Here is a 24,667-nt window from a genome sequence, read left to right on the forward strand (position 1 = left end):
ATGCTTCTCCATAAATTTTACAATGTGCCATTACATACCCTCTGGCTTGATCAATCAGTGCATCTTCTATTTATACTGGTGTATTTTTTATTAATTAGAATCACTACCCCTCTGGCCTTTGAACCAAAGGAAGACAATATTATTTGTCCTACCCATCTTTTTTTTTAATTTATCATGTTCCATTTGGTAAGATGCATTTCCTGCAGAAAATTATATCTGATTTTAATTTCTTTAGGTATGCCAAGACCTTTTTACTGTTCCATTTAATCCATTAATATTAAGACTAATAAACGTTAGTGTTTTATCCATTCCATTTTGCACACATATATTGTGTAACAATAAAATCTTTACAATTTTTAAAATAATACTGTAACATTTCTCCTTTAAGAAACATGCATCCCTAGCTCTGACAATGACATAAACAATAGAACCTGGAAGCCTACCAAAAAAAGCCAGCGGAATCTTCCATAGAAGACAAACCCCTCCCTTTAACGCCGTCTTTTAAAACCGTCCTCTCCCATCACCATTTTCCCCCTTAAATCAGGGTCCCCATCCTGCCACTTTCCTCACCACCTTCCTTTCTTTCCAGAACTCTCCGTGTATATTACAATGATTTTTCTTTTAGCACCAAAAACAAGATGGCTCAGTACTACAAAAATAGAAAAAAGCTGCATCCTTCAGTTAAGCCCATTCTAATTGGTCTTTTCGATCTTCTTGTCTGGCAGCTCAAATCTCTTCATAACTTTCATAAAAACTCTTCCACTTCTTCTTTATTCTTGAAAGTTTGTCACTTTATGGGACACAACGCTGGGCAAATCACTGAATATTTTAAGTTTTTGACTAAGGCAGGGTTAAAGGCCTGAAAAAAACACTGCTTTTGCATTGTCCATTACTAATGGGCCATTGTTATTTTTTGAATATTCGTATGCTGCTCCCAAGATCTCATTCTGCTCCCGGTAACTTAAAAGTCTTACCAGGACTAGTCGTGGTTGCTGTTCACCGCTTCTTCTGGGTCTGAGGGTCTGGTGACCCCTTTCAATTTGTTTTGACCCAGCATTTGTGGGATCCATATTTTAAAGAAACTCACCGGATCTTCCCCTTGATTCCTTCTCTCAGTCCAATGATTCTTACATTGTTGTGTCTGGTGAAGTTTTCCATATGATCGATCTTGACCATCAGTCTTTTTCTGTGTGTGTCCCATGTTTTTGCTTTTTCTTCCAGTGCCTTCAGCCTGTCTTTTGTTTTGTCCTGATCAGCCTCCACTTGAGTCATTCATTCCACGATTTCTTTAATTTCTGATTATCATTTCCACTATGTCTCTTATCGCTGATTCAACACTTGTAAATCGACTGACAAAGTTTCCATCTTATTCAGGATGGTGGTTATATCTTAGGATGACCTCCGAGCTCTGCTGGGTTCAGCTGGCCCCGAGGTCCTGAGCCGCTCCTCATCAGCCTCTCACTCAATTTTCCTGGCTGAGCTGTCGCTTCTTCAATTTTTGTTTTTGGTTGCCATAGACATTTAGTACTAATTTTATCCATTTTTTGATTATGAAATTCTGATTTTTGAGCTTTCAGACCATCTTTTTAATACTTTTTATGGAGAGCTCTTTCAAAACAAGTCTGCTTAACTCCTCGGCATGGTCGCAGCCCCAGCTTTGGTGCATTTCACTTCCATGAAGTTTTTGGATGTCCCAGCAGTGTCCAGTATTCAATGGCCATGGATCCTATCTGCTCAGCATGCTGCCGGCTTAATTCTGATGTGATATCCCACTGACACCTTAATAGGGATATTATTAACCATAAGGCTGCCCTATGACTCTCCCAACCTTGTGAAACCCTGTTATCTCCAGTTGGGAGACCACATGGTGCCCTGTCATCTGCCCATGGGTGTCCAACCTGTCATCACAATTGATAGGCTTGGCATGGTTTACTAGCCATGCCGCCAAATGGCTGAATCCATGATGATCATCGGTCCACCGAGGGATATTATACTTTGACCCTGGGGTCCCTTTCCTATTGTGGGTCACCTTCTGCTGCCCTTGAGCAACTGGACACCCACACACACACACAGTAATCAATAATCTCCCGCACAGTTAAACCAGAATCCCACTCCAACATGATTAAAACTCCATGGGTGTTCAGTCGTAACTCCTTGAACTGTGCTTGCAGCGCCAACTGTTTTATTAGGAAAGAGTCAGGTTCGGTGGGTTGAAAGAGAGACAAGTCTGGACACAGGTTTGCAATCAAACATAACTTTATTAACAACAATTAATAAGAGAGACAATTTATTAAGGAGCATGGGGAAAAAATCATAATGGAAAACAAACAGGCGAGAATGTTAAACAGCATACAATTAATAATTCATATAGGCAATGAAGGTGCTCAAACATGATCAACAGGGGGTATACACACCATCCTAGACCCCTGAATAAGAGGAGAATCTGGTACCACTGTACCACCAGGGGTACACGCACGCTCTCGGTCCCCTGATCAGTTGAGAGGTGGATCTGGTACCACTGTACCAGCTGGGGTACACGCATGCTCTTGGACCCTTGATCAGTTGAGAGATGGATCTGGTACCACTGTACCAGCAGGGGAACACGCATGCTCTTGGACCCTTGATCAGTTGAGAGATGGATCTGGTACCACTGTACCAGCAGGGGTATATGCACGCTCTTGGACCCCTGATCAGTTGAGAGGTGGATCTGGTACCAATGTACCAGCAGGGGTACACGCACGCTCTCAGACCCTTGATCAGTTGAGAGGTAGATCTGGTACCACTGTCTTCTTTTCTTTGGCTTGGTTTCGCGGAAGAAGATTTATGGAGGGGTAAATGTCCACGTCAGCTGCAGGCTCGTTTGTGGCTGACAAGTCCAATGCGGGACAGGCAGACACAGTTGCAGGGGAAAATTTGTTGGGTTTATCTTCCTTTGTCTTTTGTCAGTGAGGTGGGCTCTGCGGTCTTCTTCAAAGGAGGTTGCTGCCCGCCGAACTGTGAGGCGCCAAGATGCACGGTTTGAGGTGATATCAGCCCACTGGCGGTGGTCAATGTGGCAGGCACCAAGAGATTTCTTTAGGCAGTCCTTGTACCTCTTCTTTGGTGCACCTCTGACACGATGGCCAGTGGAGAGCTCGCCATATAACACGATCTTGGGAAGGCGATGGTCCTCCATTCTGGAGACGTGACCTACCCAGCACAGTTGGATCTTCAACAGTGTGGATTCGATGCTGTCGGCCTCTGCCATCTCGAGTACTTCAATGTTAGGGATGAAGTCGCTCCAATGAATGTTGAAGATGGAGCAGAGACAACGCTGGTGGAAGCGTTCTAGGAGCCGTAGGTGATGCCGGTAGAGGACCCATGATTCGGAGCTGAACAGGAGTGTGGGTATGATAACGGCTCTGTATACGCTTCTTTGTGAGGTTTTTCAGTTGGTTGTTTTTGCAGACTCTTTTGTGTAGTCTTCCAAAGGCGCTATTTGCCTTGGCGCGTCTGTTGTCTATCTTGTTGTCGATCCTTGCATCTGATGAAATGGTGCAGCCGAGATAGGTAAACTGGTTGACCGTTTTGAGTTTTGTGTGCCCAATGGAGATGTGGTAGTCATGGTGGGGAGCTGGCTGATGGAGGACCTCAGTTTTCTTCAGGCTGACTTCCAGGCCAAACATTTTGGCAGTTTCCGCAAAACAAGACATCAAGCACTGAAGAGCTGGCTCTGAATGAGCAACTAAAGCGGCATCGTCTGCAAAGAGTAGTTCACGGACAAGTTGCTCTTGTGTCTTGGTGTGAGCTTGCAGACGCCTCAGATTGACGAGACTGCCATCCGTGCGGTACTGGATGTAAACAGCGTCTTCATTGTTGAGGTCTTTCATGGCTTGGTTCAGCATCATGCTGAAGAAGATTGAAAAGAGGGTTGGTGCGAGAATGCAGCCTTGCTTCACGCCATTGTTAATGGAGAAGGGTTCAGAGAGCTCATTGCTGTATCTGACCTGACCTTGTTGGTTTTCGTGCAGTTGGATAACTATGTTGAGGAACTTTGGGGGGCATCCGAGGCGCTCTAGTATTTGCCAAAGCCCTTTCCTGCTCACGGTGTCGAAGGCTTTGGTGAGGTCAACAAAGGTGATGTAGATTCCTTTGTTTTGTTCTCTGCATTTTTCTTGGAGGGCAAAGACCATGTCAGTGCGAAAGCCGCACTGTGATTCTGGGAGAACATTCTCGGCGACACTAGGTATTATTCTATTTAGGAGACTCCTAGCGAAGATTTTGCCTGCAATGGAGAGCAGCGTGATTCCCCTGTAGTTTGAGCAGTCTGATTTCTCGCCTTTGTTTTTGTACAGGGTGATGATGATGGCATCACGAAGGTCCTGAGGCAGTTTTCCTTGGTCCCAGCAAAGCTTGAAAAACTCATGCAGTTTGGCATGCAGAGTTTTGCCGCCAGCCTTCCAGACCTCTGGGGGGATTCCATCCATACCTGCTGCTTTGTCACTTTTCAGTTGTTCAATTATCTTTTATGTCTCTTCCTGGGTGAGGACCTCATCTAGCTCTAGCCTTAGGGGCTGTTGAGGGAGCTGGAGCAGGGCGAAATCTTGGACTGAGTGGTTGGCACTGAAAAGAGATTGGAAGTGTTCTGACCATCGGTTGAGGATGGAGATCTTGTCGCTGAGGAGGACTTTGCCGTCTGAGCTGCGCAGCGGGCTTTGGGGTGAGGGGCCGTACACAGCCTTTAGTTGAGAGGTGGATCTGGTACCAATGTACCAGCAGGAGTACATGCACGCTCTCAGACCCTTGATCAGTTGAGAGGTAGATCTGGTACCACTGTACCAGCAGGGGTACACGCACGCTCTCAGACCCTTGATCAGTTGAGAGGTGGATCTGGTACCACTGTACCAGCAGGGGTACACGCATGCTCTCGGACTCTTGATCAGTTGAGAGATGAATCTGGTACCACTGTACCAGCAGGGGTACACGCACGCTCTCAGACCCCTGATCAGTTGAGAGATGGATCTGGTACCAATGTACCAGCAGGGGTACACACACGCTCTCAGACCCCTGATCAATTGTGAACAGCAGTTCTACTGTCAGTGTTGATCTTTAGCAATTTAAGCTATAGCAATATCACAGCTCAGCTTCAGTGCATTGTGCACCTTACCCACGACCCTTCCAAGCAACATCTGCAGTAGTGACCTGGCGTGGAGCATTGTCTGGGGCTATCACCACAGGAGAGAGAAAGTGAGTGTCCTCTGTGCTAGTGCTAAATACAAGGCTCTAGCCAATAGGATGCTAGGTGATTTGAACCAGCCAATGGCAAGGTGTGCACACTGACCAGTAATCTGAGCCCAATCTTAACTGACATTCCACCTGCAAACCATAACTTTGTAACTCTCAGTGAAACAAAAGGTACACAATGTACTGACAAGTGATGTGACTTCCAAATGAATTTCAGACACGACGCCACATGACGAGCAATAAGTAGGTAGGCCACCTCCTCCACATAACACCCTGTATTTTTTAAAAACATTTTTGACCATCTGTCCCTATTTATGGCAACTCATCCCACTGGCTGCAATTTTGCCCACTTTACCTGTCTTTCCACACAAACACCCCTATCACTGTCTCTATTGGTGCCTCTTCACTTTGTTTCACACACTCCTGCAAATCTAGGCAAACAGCAATGGTAAACCTCACTGCTAAAACATTAATTTCCCTCCAGTTTAGATACAACCCATCCCACTTGTACAGGACACCCCTTTTGCAGAAAAGTTTTCAGTGATCCAAGAACTATCTTCCTATATGATCTTCCCTAGTTCATGGCAATGGGAGCAACCCAGAGATTTACCATCTTGGAGGTCCTGTGCTTCAGCCTCTTTCCTAACTCCATAAATACACATTGCAGGTCCTCTACCCTACTCCTGCCTTTGTTATTGGTACCAATATGTACCACAACCTCTGGCTGCTCACCCCTCCCCTTTAAGCATATTCTGCATCTTCTCGAAGACATCCTGAGCACCTGGGAGGTGACACACTATTCTGGAGTATCTTTTGCGGCCACAGAATCCCCTATTTGTTCCCCTGACTATTGAGTCCCATGACTATTGCTCTACCCTACTTCACCCTTCTCTTCTGAGGCTCATAGCCGACCATGATGCTATTGTCCTAGCTGCTGCCTTGCCCAGATAGATCATCCCTCTCAGCAATACCAAAGGGGTATACTTGTTGCTGAGAGAAATGACCACTGGGGTATCCTGCACTGCCTGCCTGCCTCTTCCCTTTCTATCTCCTGTCATTAGCTACCTTCCTTGTGCCTCTAAGGTGTGATTGCATCCCTGTAACTCCTGCCAATCACCCACTTTATCTCCTGAATCAGGAGTTCATCCAACTCCCTAACACAGTTTGTAAGGAGCTACAGTTGGATGCACTTCTTACAAATAAAGACATCAGAGAAACTGTTGGCTTCCCTGATTATGCAATTCTGCAAGAGGAACATGTCCCTGCCCTGGCCACCATTCTCTCGTCATAAAATAGAAGATTAAAAACCTGTCCTTACCTGTGCCTCCTTGCAGAATCCTGTTGTTCATCAACAGGGTTGTCTTTACCTTACATCAACTCTGGCACCACTACCTCATCCTCTGCTTGCTGAAACTTTTTGATCCAAAGCTTCAAAATCCCACTTCTACGCTAGGCCAATCTGAGCTTCCCTGTGTTTTATTGAATATAGTTAATAAGCTCATGAACAAACACCTACCTTTTCCAGTGCTTTTTAAATGCTCCTCCTCTTGCTGTCCCTGATGAGATTTAAACAAGCGCCTATCTTTCCCGAAGTTTTTAAAATGCTTCGATGATCCCGCTTCAGTATCCTCCACATCAGAGAGTCAGGATGGAATCTGGGAGATCGCTTCATTGAGCACCTTGGATCTATCCATTGTAATCGCAGGGGTCTCCCAATGGCCACCCATTTCAATTCATCACCCCATTCCCTAACCTACATGTCTGTTAATGATCTCATACACTAGTAAACTGAGACTGCAAATTAGAGGAACACACTTTGTATTCCATCTGGGCACCTTCCAACCAGATGCCTTTAACATTGACCTCTCCAGTTTCTGTTTTCTCTCCCACTCCCCCACCCTCATCGTTCCCATAGTACCCTTTCTCTCTCGCCCCCTCTCCTTTTTCCTCTGTCTCCTTTACCCCAGCTCTGCATTCACAAAGCCAAACCCCACCCCATCCCCCCCTCTCGATTCTCTTTCCTTTTTCCAGGTTCTTTTCCATATCCAATTATCACGTTTTGTCTGTTGGTTTGTACTCCTCCCTCGGATACTTCTTTTATTCAGGTGTCTGCCTGCTTTTGTTCACATTTTGAAATGTCAGTGATATATTTTCACCTCCAATGGATGTTGCAAGACCTACCGAGTTAGTGTAGCACATGCTCATAGAGGATAAATCTTTCATTAACAGTGTATGAATTTATTATCACCTTATCACAGATGTTCCCTTTGTCCTATTCATCCTTCTCTGCAGCTTAAAGTGAACATTCTCATTTCTTATTGAGGTTATCTTAACACATAATGTACAATGGTACAAGAAGATAGCTCAGCACACATTGTCGGGGCAGTTAGAGATAAGAAATAAATACTAACCTTATTGTCGATGTCCATATCCTACAAATTACTTTTTTTTTAAAAACACTTCTATGCAGTCTGTTCCAGAAATAATTAGGATGGAGTATTTGAACACCATGTATTAACCACATTCATATAAATTGTACACCCCTGAAAGAATATAGTCACAGTTTTATTACTAACGTTATACAGGTACACAATCCCTTATCCGGACATCTAATATCCAGAAAGCTCCAAAAAATGGCATTTTATTTCCTGGTGCTGGTACAGTGGAGGGGGAGAGAGAGAGACAGCAGCGCGACTCGAGTGGGCAAGGGGGAGAGAGACGGCAGCGCGACTCGGGAGGGCGATGGGGAGAGAGACGGCAGCGGGACTGGAAGGGGATGGATAGGGCAGCACAATTCTGGTGGGCTTAAATCTGGAGCAGCTGGCTTTTGTTCTGAAATACGGAAAGATCTGAAATTTGGAACACACTGTCCCCCAAGGGTTCCAGATAAAGGATTGTGTACAGTATACTGTTTCTTTATTAATGGTCAAAATATATCTTTCATGCTATCTTAGGTTTATAAGCGAGGAAGATAAACAGTGGTTTGAAAATGCAATAACTCATGCTGTTGAAGACAACCTTGGAAAAGAATTGGCAGAAAAGCTTCACAAAGAGCCATATTTTGTTGACTTTCTTCGTGACATGGCAGAACCAACTGGAGAAGAACCAGAAGATTATGTATTCATTGTTCCTAAAGTCTATGAACTGGTACTTCATTGAATGGTCAACTTTAAAGTAGTTTAGTTACTTCTCCTATTGAAGATTTATAAGGATTAGAACGTTGAGTTTTCTTAAACTTGACACCTCATACCTCTTCTTAACTACATATCTCTTGTTCTTTCCCTAGAATTGCATATTTTTCTTTTCAATTGATAGACTATTTGGCAACAGATTTAGGATGTAGAATTATCAAAACTTTAAATGCATATTTCCTAAACCTAGGAGGCTAGGTTAATTTCCTAACTTGTCCTGATAATGGCAAGGCAAATCCTGAATAAGGCAGTCAGGGGAAACAATGAGAACCTCAGTAAGTCTGAGCGCATACGCATGAATTGGAAGACAAAAGCTTGGCCAACATTTGACTGACCTGTTTGATCATTTCTACCGATCACAGGCACCAAAATTCCAATTTCAGACTCCTGCCTTCTTAGCAGCAGTACTCGGCTAAGCCACAGATTATGGAAAAATCACAATGACGAGAGCCTAGAGCAACCTGGAGATGAAATTAGCACATCTGGTTCCTGAAGGCTTTACAAGCATCTTGGTGCCTCACAGTTCGGCGGGCAGCAACCTCCTTTGAAGAAGACCGCAGAGCCCACCTCACTGACAAAAGACAAAGGAGGAAAAACCCAACACCCAACCCCAACCAACCAATTTTCCCTTGCAACCGCTGCAACCGTGTCTGCCTGTCCCGCATCGGACTTGTCAGCCACAAACGAGCCTGCAGCTGACGTGGACATTACCCCTCCATAAATCTTCGTCCGCGAAGCCAAGCCAAAGATTTCTAAATATATAAACTGTTATTTTTTTTCTGCCAGTCGTTACCTTGGCTGTGATACTGCCGAAAAATCCTGTGTGGATCCAAAAATAGTTCAAAAGGAAGTTCTATGGGAATCTTCGTCATTTCTTATTCTGGGACTTCTTATACTAATCGTGTGTATGAATTTTCCATTTGAAATCATAAAATGGGCCCCTAAAGAAGGACAAATTTCTACCCCAAGTCCTTCTAATTCTTGATTAAATCATGTGGCACAGTTGCCTACTTAAAAATAGACAAAACTGATAAGATCAGAAGGCCGGGCATGATTAACTGGTCTGCTCACAAAGCAAATTTTCTCACTAACTCCATGTTACATTGAACTTGAGTATGCAAAGATGGTATATAGGGACAACAGTCATGTTGTGAGGATTTTGGAACTGAACTTGTAATATAGTCCTTAAAAGATGGACCAATTTCACTGGAAATTTTGCAGAGGAGGTCTGTCAGGTAGACTGTAGAAATGAGAGGATAGTTTTGGAGAGACTGAGTCATCTGAGACCATATTCAATGATATTTAGGAGGATAAGAGGGGAGAATCTTTCAGAGACAAGCATGGTTATGAAATGAATAGACAAGAAAAAAGCAGGGAGTCTGGCAAGTGAGACTGGAACTAAGGAACATAGCCTCAAAATTCACAAAGGGGAGAGGGAGGGGGTTTGGGGGTGCAGTTTGAAAGATTTAGGATGGAGTTGAAGAAGAACTGTTTCTCCAAGAGAGTACTGAATTTGTGGAATTCTCTGCACAACGGAGCAGCAAAAGCTGTCTCACTAAATGTATTTAAGACAAGATTTTTGAATAGAAGGAGAATTAAGGGACATGGGGAACAGGCAGGTAGGTGGAGCTGAGTCCATGGCCAGATCAGCCATGATTTTATTGAATGGCAGAGTGGGCTCAACAGGCTAGATGCTCCTATTTCTTATGATCTTTATGTTTCTACCACAAGAATTTGATGTGGTGCCTTCGTGCTCCGTTATTGCCTATTCAAACATTAAAAAAATACTGACAATACTTTGTAAGTCAGTATCTAAAGAGAGAGTTCATACTGGAGGATAACAATCTTTCAACTGGACTGGGTATAATGCAGAAAATGGAGAGGAGAAAGGAGTGGAAGGCCAAAAATATTTTGATGAAAATGCTCATACATGGCAAAAACAGGTAGTTATGAAATAAAGAGAAAAGTTATTGACCTGGAAATGTGGAAATGGGAGAACTTTGATCTTCAAATATTGGGGATCCTGGAACTCTGAAATTAAAATAAAATGCTGGAACTGCTCATTCATTACCTGAATGTATTGCACTCAAATGCCTCTATAAATCCAAAAAGCTGAAATGTTTACAGTTGGGATATGTGGTTCTGTTCTGTGAGTTTGTATTGAGTTTCATTGGAACAAACTGGTTAGTATTTGCTAACAGTATCACTTCAGTGCACAAAATTTCTCTTACTCACTGTTTTCCTGGTCGTGATAAGCAGTTCTATTTGCTCTTTCACTTCATTTATTCCTTTAAGATAAGATTTTGCTTTTCCTTTCTGATGCCTAGGATCATAAAGTTTAACAAATCTTGAGAGTAAAATATTTTCTCCCCTATCAATTTTCTCTGACCTTGTCATTCTATTCTCAAGCCTTGATGTGTTTTCAATATATTTTCTAACCTTCTCTTTTCCACTGTAAATGATCAGGCCTCACCTGAAGTCTTGCCTTCATCCCCTTACATCAAACTTCAATAGGTTTTGAACAAAATATATGCGATCTCTACATTACGGCCATTTGGGTAACAGATTCACAATTTCCTCCCCCAAAAAACTGAGAAGTGAAAAATGAGGTGTTGTTCCTTTAATTTACAGTAACCTCAACTTAGGGAGAACATGAGGCCATGGATAGACATGTCAGTGTGGTATAGGGATGTGCACTTTTTGTGGTTTTCCTCTGGGTGATCTTTACCTGGAAGATGCCCTGACTATTCAGATACTTATCAATCTCTGATTCACAAGTGCATTGTTTCTTCAATTGGAAGGAATATTTGGGGCCTGAATAGTGGTAAAGGAGGAGATGCAAGTACAAGTGTAGCACTTCTTGTGGTCATGGGTAGGTTCCAAGGGGGCATTTGGTTGGAAGGGATAGGTTGAGGAGGGAGTGATCCCTATGGAAAGCAGAGAATGGAAGGAAGGGGAAATAGTGAGATCCTGTTATAGGTGGCATAAATTGTGGAGAATTATATGTTGGATGCGGAGGCTGGTGGGGTAGTAGGTGAGGACAAGAGGAACCCTGTTCCTGTTGCATCCATGGGGCCAGGACAGATGTGTGGGAAACAGAAGAGAGGTAAGTGAGGGCTGTTAATGGTAGGAGAGTGGAAGCCATATTTTCTGAAAAAGGAGGATATCTCAAATATTGTGGAATGGAATACCTCATCCTGGAAGCAGATGTGGTAAATATGGAGGAATTGAGAAAAAAGGAATTGAATCCTTACAGGCCTGTTCCTGTTCTGTAATTTTTATATGGTTATAATTGAGGAATATGGTGGGAAGATGTGTAGTTATGGTAACTGGGAGTTAGCAGGTTTATAGAAGATGTCTGTAGATAGTTTGTCTCCTGAAATGTAGACAGGGAGATCGAGAAAGGGGAGAGAGTTACCAGAAATGGACCAAGTGAATTTAAGATCAGGGTGGAAGTTGACAGCAAAGTTGAAATGGAAGAGCCCATCATGGGTGCCCTCTGCCCTCCCCCTTTATCATTTCTCAGGTTCTTTCTCTTTTTCACCCCCCTCTCCCACCTGTTAGTCTTTCCCTTCCCTCAACCCCACCACCCCCCTTCCCTCTGCCTTTTTATTGAGACATCTGCCTGATATTTCACACTCCTGAAGAAGGACTTGGGCCTGAAACATTGGGTGTTGCTTTTTACATATGGATGTTTTGTGACCTGAATTTCTCCCATACTGTTGTGTACTGCTCAAGACCTAACATCGACAAATTCCTTGTTTACTTGCAATGGAAAAATCAGTTGCCTGCATTTCATTATTTAGTTGAGGAATGTTGTCAAATGACGAGCTATGATCAAATAAATGTAAGTTAGTCAGAAAAAAAGAATTACACAAGTTCTGTAATATCAGTCATTTCTTCATAATGTTAGCTCTCATATTCTCATGATTGTATTTGAACATGTTGCAGGTGCCAAGCTTTGAATTCTTGACAGAAAAATTGCAGTTTTATCAGGTGCAACATAATGAAAGTGTTCGATCAGGACATTTTGATCTCGTCTTCTTCAAAGATGCAATGACACACTTGATGAAAGTGAGATATTAAATTTCTAACTAATTTGTTGACATGTAAAACCAAATAACCACATCTAAGAGTGTCATGCAGGAAAGTAAAGAATCTTCTGGGGCATTATGCTGTCTTTTTTTAAATTTGAATCACGCAGCTTGGAAGCAGGTCCTTTGGCCTATCTGGACCATGGCATTCAAGGTGCCTCCCTGAGCTCCCCCCATTTTCTTGCATTTGAACCACTTCATCTTTCATCTCTGTGAACTTGTCCAAATGTCTATTAAACATTGTAATTGCACCCAACTTTACAATTTCCTCTGGTAGTTCATTCCACATGGCCGCTCCCCACTATAGCGTGAATATCTTGCCCCTCAGGTCCCTTTTAAATCTCTCCTCTTACTTTAAACCTATCTTTTCTAGTTTTAGACTCCCCTACCCCAGAAAAAAAAGGCTGATCATTCACCTTAGCTTTACCCTTCATGATTTTATAAATCTGTATGTCTTTGCGTATCCTTTTCCATCCAGGGAAACAGTCCCAACCTATCCAATCTTTCTTTCTTGATCATTCAAGATCTCCAATCCCAGCAACATATTTGCTAATATTTCCATCACCCTCTCTATCTTAATCATTGTATTTTAAGCAGCTATGTCCTCACTAATGTCCTTTACAGCTGTTTTTTTATTCCTGTGTGTTCTCCTCTCCCAGGGATTTAATTTTTTGAGCTTTTATACTATTAGACTGATGGACTCCTTAACTCCTCCTCCTCTGAGAATCTCCTCCATCAGGTTTCTGGCTTTGCCACATTACTGAAGTCACTCATCAAAGCAATTAATGATACGATGTGAAAATTATAAAAGATCATCTCTCCTTCCACAAACTTTGTGACACATTTGCAGTCTTTGGCACAATTTTAATGCTCCTCCACTTAGCTTCGACTTGACTGAATCCAGAATTACTACCCAGCAGAATTCTGGGATTACATTCAATGACTTTTCTTTCTGAACCTATACCTTCACTCTGGTGCATGCCAATCATCTATCCTTTGCCGCCCCCACCTACAAGTTAACTTTTGACAATATTATCCACTCCACTGACAATACTCAGCTCATCGTCACCACCCCTCTCTTCACGGCCTCAACTTGCAGAATAGAAGAGCACAAGTTTCTCACAAGGGCTTGCAGACCAAGTGCAGGCAAATAGGATTAGCCCAGAATATTATTATTGTTGGCATGGTCTAGTTAAGCTAAAGGGAGCTTTATGCTGTATGAATCCATGACTTTGTTTTTAATAGTTGTTGCTTTTGGTCCCTGTTCCAAGCTCTGTTCCCCAAACACCAAGTCTCTCCTCAGCACTGATCGTAAAATCAATACCCCCTCCTCATGGTTAATTTATTTTGGCCACAGTTGAAGTCTCCTGTTTTTGTTTGCACATTTATCTGTACATCTCTTCGACTGGTTAATTTGTAGACTACCCCTATTTTGGGGATTGATTTTTTTTATTGTTTGCCTGCATAGATCCTATTTCTGACATCTGATCATTGTAACTGGTTCAAATGCACAGCAAATATGCTCCTTATTACCCCTGATTGATTTATGTATGTAACACATAAAGGGGATTAGCAAAGAGATTAGTGCAACAATATTACAGGACCAGCCACCTGGGTTTGAATCTGCCGCTGCCTGAAAGGAGTTTGTAGGTGTTCTCTAATTCTGCATGGGTTTCCTCCAGGTGTTCGGATTGAGAACATAGAGAACCATAGTACAGGCTCTTGAGTCGACCCATATATTCCTAAAAAGACTACTAAACCCACTTTTCCTCAATCCAGGTGTCTCTCCAAGAGTCTGTTAAATGCCCCTAATATTTCAGCCACCACCACCATCCCTGGGAAGGCATTTCAGGCCCCCACAACTCACTGTGTAAATAACTTACCCCGGTTGTTTCCCCTAAACTTCCTTCCCTTCACTTTGTACTCAAGTCCTCTGGTGTTTGCTATTCCTGCCCTGGGAAACAGCCACTGGCTGTCCACTCATAATCTTGTAGGCCTCTATTAAGTCTCCTCTCATTCTTCTACACTCCAAAGAGAAGTCCCAGCTCTGATAACCTTGCCTCATGTTTTCCAATCCAGGAAACATCCTGGTAAATCTCCTCTGAACCCTCTCCATAGCTTCCACATCCTTTCTATAATGAGGTGTCTAGAACTGAACACAATACTCCAAGTGTGGTCTCACCAGAAATTTGCAGAGCTGCAACATGACCTTTCTACTCCTGAATTCAATGAAACCCAGCATCCTATAGATCTTCTTAACTCTCCTATCAACCTGTATGACAATCTTGAGGGATGTATGGATTTTAACCCCAAGGTCACTCTGTTCATCCACACTCTTGACCATTAACCTTGTAATCAGCCTTCTGGTTTATCCTTCCAAAATGCATCACCTCACACATATCCAACTTGAGGTCCATCTCCCACTTTTCCTATCTATATCCTCTTGTAACCTTCGACAACCTTCAGCTCTATCCACAACACCTCCAACCTTCATGTCATCCGCAAACTTAATAACCTATTCTTCCACCTCTTTATCCAGGTAATTTTTAAAAATCACAAAGAGCAGGGGTCCCAGAATAGATCCTTGCGACACTCCACTTATGTCCAAGCAGAATACTTTCCTTTCACTTCTATTCTCTGCTTTCTTCTTGCAAGCCAATTTTTTTTATCCACACAGTCAAGGTTCTACTGATCCCATGCCTCATGACTTTCTGGATAAGTCTCTCATGAGGGACCTAATCAAATGCCTTACTAAAATCCATGTAGACCACATCTACTGCCCTACCCTGATCAATTTCTTTTGTTACCTCCTCAAAAAACTCAATTAGACTCATGGCTATGCTGACTATCCAACTTCTCCAAATGCACTTAGATCCTATCCTTAAGAATTTTCTCCAATAATTTGCACACCACTAAGGTAAGGCTTGCCCTCCCCCTCCAGAATGCAGTGAACTCAATCAGAGACATCCCTGACCCTGGCAAATGGGAGGCAACATACCATTCAGGAGCCTCAATCTCATTCACAGAACCTCCCATCCACTCACCTAACCAACGTCCCCAATTGCCATAACTCTCCTCTTCTCCCCACTTCCCTTCTGAGGCAAGGGGCCAGCCTCTGCACCCGAGACATGAACACCACAGCTTGTCCCTGCTAGAACGTCTAAAATAGTATACTTATTGTAGAGGGGAATGGCCACAGAGTTTCTCTGCACTGTCTGCATATTCCATTTCCCTCTCCTAACAGTCATCCAGTTACCTGTCTCTTGACCTTTAGGGGTGTCTGTCTCCCTTAAGCTCCTCTCTATCACTGCTTCTGCCTCCCGAATGATCCAGGGTTCATTCAGCTCCAGCTCCACTTCCCTAACTCAGCCTCCGAGGAGCTGCAGGTGTAGTCATCATGGACAATTGTGCTGTCCCAGATTTCATTCATCCTGCAATCGGATCATTCTACTGTCCTAGCTGCTGTTTCCATTAACTCTTCCTAATTTAAATTCAAAGATCTTACCTTATTACAAGCAAGCTTGACCTCAGCCTCTGCTTGCCAAAGCCTCTAAGTCCCACTCCTACCCTGAGCCACTCATGCACTGGCCACTATCCAGTCCTCTTGAGCTACCTCTCTTTTTGAGGCATTTTGTCAATGCCTCTTATCTTAATTAATCTTCCCACCATTCTGTTTAACCCTTATATTGCCTTCCTCTCGCTTTTTAAAGGGACTCACCTCAAGCTGGGTCCTGACACTCCCAGCACTCTTGAGTCCCACACTCCTCGCCTTTCAGTAACGGTCCCGAGATGTCAGTGACCCGAGTCCCACTCCACTCGCTTTTTAAAGGCATCCACCTCAAGCTGGCTCCTGACAGTCCCAGCTCCCTCGAGTCCCACACTTCTCCTCTTTCAGTAACGGCCTTGAGATGGGTGGTTTCCTCCCACCCTCTAAAAAAAAGTACGGGATTTGTAGGTTAATTAACGCAGGCTCCTAGGTCGGAATTGCCTGTTATCGTGCTGTATCTTTAAAATTTAAAATAATGACCATACTCTACCATTTCAGGCTTGATGTTTATGTACCTGATTGAGTCATACTAATTACAACCAAATCTTACTATTGTATTAGTCATAGAGTCATAAAGTATAGAATTATTAGGCATTTTGAGCTGATCCTATTTGGTCCATATTCCTTCTAAGCCCTTTCTGCCCATAAATCTGTCCAAATGCCCTTTGAATACTGATATTGTACCTGCCTCTATGGTTTCCTCTAACAGCTCATTCCAGATATGGACCACCCTCTGAGTGAAAAAAATTGATTCTCAGTTCTCTCTAAAATCTTTCTCCTCTCACCTTTAACTTGTGCCCTCTAGTTACAAAATCATCCACCATGGGTAAAAATAAAACTGAGCATTCACTTCATTCATGTCCCTCATGATCTTGTAAATCTCTATCAGATCACCCCTCAGCCTCTATCACTCTATGGAATAAAGCCCTCCTGTTCCAGCAACATCCTGGTGAATTTCTTCTGTACCCCTTCCAATTTATTGATATCCTTCCTAAAGCTGGGCATCTAGAAGTACGTTGAGTCTTGATGTGGTCTCACAAAGGCCTTGTACAGCTGAATTATGAGTTCCAAACTTTTCCACTCTGTACCCTGTCCAGTGAAAGCCAGCATGCCAAGTGCCACCTTATCTGCCTGATTGCCACTGTCAAGCAGCTAAGTACCTGTATCCCTGGGTCTCTATATTCTATGGCACCCTCCAGGACCCTGCCATTACTATGCAACATTTTTTTAAAATGAAATAATTATTTTATGTTGTTACTTTGCCTTTAAACTGAGAGGACAATGGATGAGCCTTGATTGTTTACACTCTGGCTTTGACAAAGAAAATTCTTGCTTCTCCCTAACAGAAAGAAAAAATATATTTTACAGATATCTCGTATAATCCGAACAGATTGTGGGAGTGCATTGCTGGTTGGAGTTGGAGGTTCTGGAAAACAAAGCTTAACCAAGTTGGCGTCCTTCATTGCTGGGTATAAAAGCTTTCAGATCACTTTAACCAGGTAATGTAACATTTGCAGTCACTTACAATTGGCAATTAATTTTTAACCTATTTCAGCATTCAAAGACGGAACTTTTTTCCACTCTATAAACATGCTGTAATTAACTATTTTTACACTTCAGAAAACATTCCTTAATAATTAATGCAACTTCCACAAAATCCTGCTCCCCAAAGCTCACTTTACTACATTGGGTCCCAGTTAAGCAATGAATCAGTGTTAATATTCTCCTCATCAGCATCACCACGACTTGTTTCATTCAGTTTCTCTTGGTTTCCAAACCATCACGGACATTCCCTTTCTTCTCTCCACCTCTCCATTTTCCGCAATGTAATATCATTGGGTTTCTAACTTGTCTCAGTTCCAAATTCAGCAACAAAGAAATGTGCCAGCATTTACTTTGGGCCTTGGTGAGACCATGCCTGAAATATTGTGTATAGTCTGGCCTCTATTCTCTCGAAAAGATGTACTTGAGCTAGGGGGAATACGGTGAAAATTCACGAGACTCCTTTCAGTGATGGAAGGTTTGGCGTAAAAGGAGAGATTATGTAGACGATGTCTGCATTGATAGTCACACAACACAGAAACAAGCCCTTCAGCCCCCTGTTCTCATTCAATTTCCCGACTTATTTGGTGAAAAGAATCCTCATATTCCATCGAAACCTCCCACCCTAAGTCCATGCCCTCTTGATAAATATATTTGCTAAGGATAAAAGTTTCTCATTCATAGTTTTATCACCTGATTGGATCTCCTACCCCCACCCCCATCCCACCTTCAACCTTTTTGCTCCAAAGAAAACAAACCAACCTACCCCATCTCTCCTCATAGCTGAAATGTTCAGTCCCAAGCAAATCCTGGTTAGTCAGAGAATCATGGAAGATAGGTGTAGGATCTCTTCTGGGGAAAGTCTGACCTTAATAAAAAGGATGGGCTGCACCTGAACTGGAGGGGGACCAATATCCTGGCAGCCAGGTTTGCTAGAGCTGTTGGGGAGGGTTTAAAACTAGTTTGATCGAGGGGTGGAAACAAGAATGTGAGTGCAGAGAATAGGGCAGAAGATCAAAAGCATGTTGCTGTGTGTTCTGAGTTTGTGAGGAAGGGCAGGTAGGGAACAAAACTTAAATGTAGCCAGTTAGAGGGCTTGAAATGTGTCTGTTTCAATGCTAGGAATATTAGGATTAAAGGGATGAACAGAGTATGGATCAATACATGGAACTACGATGTTGTGGCCATTACAGAGACTTGGCTAGAGGAAGGGCAGGATTGGCTGATGCAGGTACCAAGGCTTAGGTGTTTTAAAAGGAATAGGATGGGAAGTAAGAGAAGGGGGAGTGGTGCCAAGGGGAGTGAATTACTGGTCAGGGACAATCAAAGCTATAGAAAAGGAGGAGGCTGTAGAGGGAGTGTCCACTGAGTCGGTGTGGGTGGAAGTCAGATATAGGATGGGAGCAATCACTGTGCTGGGAGTAGTCTACAGGCCTGCAAATAGCCCTCGGGACACTGAGGAGCAGATACACAGGCAGATTTTGGAATGGGTGACTTCAACTTCCCCAATATTGACTGGCACCTCCTTATGACAAGAGGGATGGATGGGGCTAAATTTGTCAGGTTTGTCCAAGAAGGATTCTTGACACAGTATGTGAACCAGCTGACAAGAGGAGAGGCCATACTGGATTTAGTTCTGGGTAATGAACCTGGTCAGGTGGCGAACTTCTCAGACTGTCTGTGTGTGAGTGTGCCCCTGTCCACCTAAAACCTTTACCATAAATATATATAAAATTTTAACTTAATTTTAAAGATTAATATGAACACAAATCCATTACAGTGTCCCGTTCATGCAATGTAGAGGAGACCACAGTGGGAGTACCGGTTGTAGTAGATGAGCCCTGCATATTCAAAAGTGAAATGTTGCTTCACTTGCAAGGACTTTTTGGAGCCCTAAATGATGTTGAGGGAGGAGGCGTGAGTGTAATTGTAACATTTTCTCACAGGGGTGGGTACTAAGGGGGCGATTAGTGGGAAGGGATGAGGCAGTTATGGAGGGAAGGGTCAATGCGGAAAGTGGTGAGGTTATGATGTGTTTGGTGGTGGAATCACATGGTAGATGGTGGAAATGTTGAATGTGGAGGATAAGGACAAGGGAAATCCCATCCTTGTGGCTTCTAGAAGCAGCGTGGGCCAGGACAGATGTGTACAAAATAGAGGAGATGCAGGTTTTTTTTTAATTTTATTTTTCACATTATAAACCATATTGACCAGGATACATACAGACATTTTTCTTCTTAAATATATACAGTGTCATTTTCTTCCCCCTTCCCTCCCTCCCTCACCCCCTTCCCCATTTATTTGAAGTTCAATCTATAAGATACATTAAACCCGTTAAAACAATGTCACTTAATAAAAATAAACAAGAAATTCCACTGAGTCAGTTCTTTTCATTATCTTCTCCTTCTGTCATTTTAGGTGGTGGAAGTTCATGGTAGGATTTCTCTTATGTATTTCATGTATGGTTCCCATATTTGTTCGAATTTTGTAATGTTATTTCTTAAATTATAGGTTATTTTTTCTAATGGAATACATTTATTTATTTCTATATACCATTGTTGTATTCTCAAATTGTCTTCTAATTTCCAGGTTGACATAATACATTTTTTTGCTACAGCTAGGGCTATCATAACAAATCTTTTTTGTGCTCCATCCAAATCGAGTCCAAATTCTTTGTTTCTTATATTATTTAGGAGGAAGATCTCTGGGTTTTTTGGTATATTGCTTTTTGTGATTTTATTTAATACCTGGTTTAGATCTTCCCAAAATTTTTCCACTTTCTCACATGTCCAAATTGCATGAATTGTTGTTCCCGTTTCCTTTTTACAGTGAAAACATCTGTCTGATACTGTTGGGTCCTATTTATTTAACTTTTAAGGTGTGATGTATAGCCTGTGTATCCAGTTATATTGTATCATGCGTATCCTCGTGTTTATTGTATTTCTCATCGTTCCGGAGCATAGCTTCTCCCATGTTTCATTCTTTATCTTTATGTTTAGATCTTGTTCCCATTTTTGTTTAGGTTTACCGTTTGTTTCCTCGTTTTCCTTTTCTTGCAGTTTGATGTACATGTTTGTTACAAATTTTTTGATTATCATTGTGTCTGTAATCACATATTCAAAATCGCTTCCTTCTGGTAACCTCAGACTGTTTCCCAATTTGTCCTTCAAGTAGGTTTTCAGTTGGTAGTATGCAAACATTGTATCATGAGTTATATTATATTTATCCTTCATTTGTTCAAAGGATAATAATTTATTTCCTGAAAAACAATTTTCTATTCTTTTGATCCCTTTTCTCTCTCATTCTCTGAAGGAAAGGTTATCTATTGTAAAAGGGATTAGTTGATTTTGCGTCAGTATTAGTTTTGGTAGTTGGTAATTTGTTTTATTCCTTTCTACATGAATCTTCTTCCAAATGTTGAGCAGATGATGCAATAGCAGTGAATTCCTACATTGCACCAATTTTTCATCCCATTTATATAGTATATGTTCAGGTATCTTCTCCCCTATTTTATATAGTTCTAATCTGGCCCAATCTGGTTTTTCTCTTGTTTGATAAAAATCTGATAGGTATCTTAATTGTGCGGCTCTATAATAATTCTTAAAGTTTGGTAGTTGTAAGCCTTCTTGTTTGTACCATTCTGTTAATTTATCTAGTGCTATCCTCGGTTTCCCCCCTTTCCATTAGAATTTCCTTATTATTTTCTTTAACTCCTTGAAGAATTTCTCTGTTAGGTGTATTGGTAATGACTGAAATAGGTATTGTATCCTTGGGAAAATGTTCATTTTAATACAGTTTATCCTTCCTATCAGTGTTAGTGGTAAGTCTTTCCAATGCTCTAAGTCGTCTTGTAATTTTTTCATTAATGGATGCTAATTGAGTTTATATAGATATCCTAGGTTTTTATTTAGTTGTATACCTAGGTATTGCATTGCTTGCGTTTGCCATCTAAATGGCGATTCTTTCTTAAACTTTGTGAAATCCGCATTATTCATTGGCATTGCTTCACTTTTATTTGCGTTGATCTTGTACCCCAATACTTCTCCATATTCCTTCAATTTCCTATGTAATTCTTTTATTGATATTTCTGGTTCTGTTAAATTGGGAAACAGTCTGAGGTTACCAGAAGGAAGTAGTTTTGAATATGTGATTACAGACACAATGATAATCAAAAAATTTGTAACAAACATGTATATTAAACTACAAGAAAAGGAGAACAAGGAAACAAATGGTAAAACTAAACAAAAATGGGAACAAGATTTAAACATAAAGATAAAGAATGAAACATGGGAGAAGTTATGCTCCAGAACTATGAGAAATACAATAAACACGAGGTTACGTATGATACAATATAACTGGATACACAGGCTATACATTACACCTTAAAAGTTAAATAAATGGGACCCAACAGTATCAGATAGATGTTTTCGCTGTAAAAAGGAAATGGGAACAACAATTCATGCAATTTGGACATGTGAGAAAGTGAAAAACTTTTGGGAAGATCTAAACCAGATATTAAATAAAATCACAAAAAGCAATATACCAAAAAACCCAGAGATCTTCCTCCTAAGTAATATAAAAAACAAAGAATTTGGACTCGATTTGGATGGAGCACAAAAAAGATTTGTTATGATAGCCCTAGCTGTAGCAAAAAAATGTATTATGTCAACCTGGAAATTAGAAGATAACTTGAGAATACAACAATGGTATATAGAAATGAATAAATGTATTCCATTAGAAAAAATAACATATAATTTAAGAAATAACATTACAATATTTGAACAAATATGGGAGCCATACATGAAACACGATAGAGAAAACCTACCATGGACATCTACCACCTAAAATGACAGAAGGAGAAGATAATGAAAAGAACTAACTCTGTGGAATTTCTTGTTTATTTTTATTGAGTGTCAACATTGTTTGACGGGTTTAACGTATCTTATATTCTGAACTTTAAATAAATGGGAGGGGAGGTGAGGGAGGGAGGTAGGGGAGGAGGGAAGGGGTGGAGAAAACTACACTGTATATATTTAAGAAGGAAAATGTATGTATCTTGATCAATATGGTTTATAGTGTGAAAAATTAAAAAAAAATTTAAAAATATAGCCGCCATAGCTGTCTGCAGCAACGAATTTCACAGATTCACCACCCTCTGGGTGATGAAATTTCTCCTCATATCTGTTCTAAAGGCGCATCTTTTTATTTTGAGGGTGTCCTCTTTTGTCCTGACAACAAAGAATTTGGAATTGATTTGGAGGATGCACAAAAAAGATTTGTTAAGATAGCCCTAGCCGTAGCAAAAAAATGTATTATGTCAACCTGGAAATTGGAAGATAATTTGAAAATACAACTATGGTATATAGAAATGAATAAATGTATTCCATTAGAAAAAATAACATATAGTTTAAGAAATAATATTGAAATATTCGAACAAGTATGGGAGCCTTACATTAAATACAATAGCGAAAACCTACCGGGGACAAACATTACCTAAGTTGATGGAAGGAGAAGGAAAGAAAAGAATGGACTCAGTAGAATTTCTGGTGTATTTTTGCTGAATGACAACATTGTCTGACTGAATTAATGCAACCTAGATTGTATAACTAAAATGGATGAGAGGGGGGGGGATGGGGGGGTGGCTTGGGAGGAGGGAGGGGGGGGAGAAAAAGTCACTGTATATGTGTGAAAAAGAAAAAGTGTATATCATGGCTAATGTGATTTATGGTGTGAAAAATAAAAAATTTTAAAAAAAAAGTATCCCATTACTGGAAACATTTTCTCTGGGATGCAGCCTGTCATGCTTTAGGGATTGACTTTCAGCATCATCAAATTACCTAACACGTTTTCACCACTGATAACAATATCCTTAATTCCTCCTCTATGTTAGTCCCTCAGACTCATATTATTTTCAGAATATTATGTGCACCTTCCTGAGTGAAGACAGAACAAAATAATTTATTCAAATGATTGCTATTTTCTTGTTGCCCAGTATGAATTCCCCTGATGTTCACTTCAAGGGATCTACATTTGCTTGGAATAGGCTGTCTCCCTTTAGATATCTATAGAGGTTTTTGAAGCCAGTTTTTATGTTCCCTGAAAGTTTACTCTCATACGTTGTTTCCCCCACCCCCTCCCCTCCCACCACTCCCCTTCTAATTGGAGCCTTTCTCTTCCTCTACTGAATTATAAATCTCTCCCAGTCCTCAGGTTTGCTGCTTTTCCAAGACAATTTATATGACCCTTTCTTTTGTTTTATTATTATACCTGGCTTCCCTCCTTCGTCATATGAACTGTGTTCCCTGTTTTAACACAAGAAATTGAAGATGCTGGAATCTTGAGCAAACAGAGAGGCTGGAGGAACTCACAGATCAGGCAGCATCCACTGAGACTTGAAAAATGGTTCTGACCCAAAATGTTTATTGCCCATTTCTGCCGATGACTGATGCCTCACTTGCTGATTGGTTTGATTCTGTTGAATCTTTGCAGCATCTGCAATGAAATCATATCTTTCCTATACCTCTCTGACCAGAGCTGTATGTTGTACTCAAACTGTGGCTTAACTGATGTTTTATGAAATTGGAGCCTCCTTCCTTTGAGAAGAAAATGTCTCAGCAAATGAAATCAAGTAGAAGAAGTCAATCACGACAGGCTGGAGACACTTTGGTTGAAGTAAAAATACAAAATGTTGGAGAAATTCAGCTGGTCAAACAGTGTCCTCTATGTAGCAAAGATAAAAATACATAACCGACGTTTTGGGCTTGTGCTCTTCATCAAGGTATGGAAGAATGTTGGCAGGTGTTCTTCATCCGGTCTGTGGGTGGTCAGAGTGGAATAGTGCACAAGGCCATGGACAGACATGTGAGTCTGGGAGTGTGGTTCAGAATTGAAATGGTTGGCTACTGGGAGGTCTCTGTTGTTACGGACGGAGTGAAGCAAACTCCCAATTTCCGACTGGTCTCTTCATTGTAGGGAAGGCCACAAAAAGAGCACCAATGTAGTAAATCAGTTCTGTGGAAACACCAGTGAAGTATTGCTTCAGTTGAAAGGCCTGTTTGCGGCCCCGGACT

The 24,667-nt window shown here is 41.5% G+C and overlaps 1 protein-coding gene across 1 annotated transcript in view; it reads left to right on the forward strand.

The window, feature by feature from the left end:
- The window catches only part of LOC138737388 (dynein axonemal heavy chain 8-like), a 397,732-nt gene that overhangs the window by 122,304 nt on the left and 250,761 nt on the right, over window positions 1-24,667 (forward strand). Inside the window, exons 15-17 of the mRNA XM_069888135.1 lie at window positions 8,178-8,370; window positions 12,366-12,488; window positions 17,424-17,554. Of these exons, the coding sequence (XP_069744236.1) occupies window positions 8,178-8,370; window positions 12,366-12,488; window positions 17,424-17,554 (447 nt within the window). The remainder of the gene's footprint in view (window positions 1-8,177; window positions 8,371-12,365; window positions 12,489-17,423; window positions 17,555-24,667) is intronic.

Source organism: Narcine bancroftii, chromosome 6 (genome assembly GCF_036971445.1).
Source record: "Narcine bancroftii isolate sNarBan1 chromosome 6, sNarBan1.hap1, whole genome shotgun sequence".
Lineage (NCBI taxonomy): Eukaryota > Metazoa > Chordata > Chondrichthyes > Torpediniformes > Narcinidae > Narcine > Narcine bancroftii.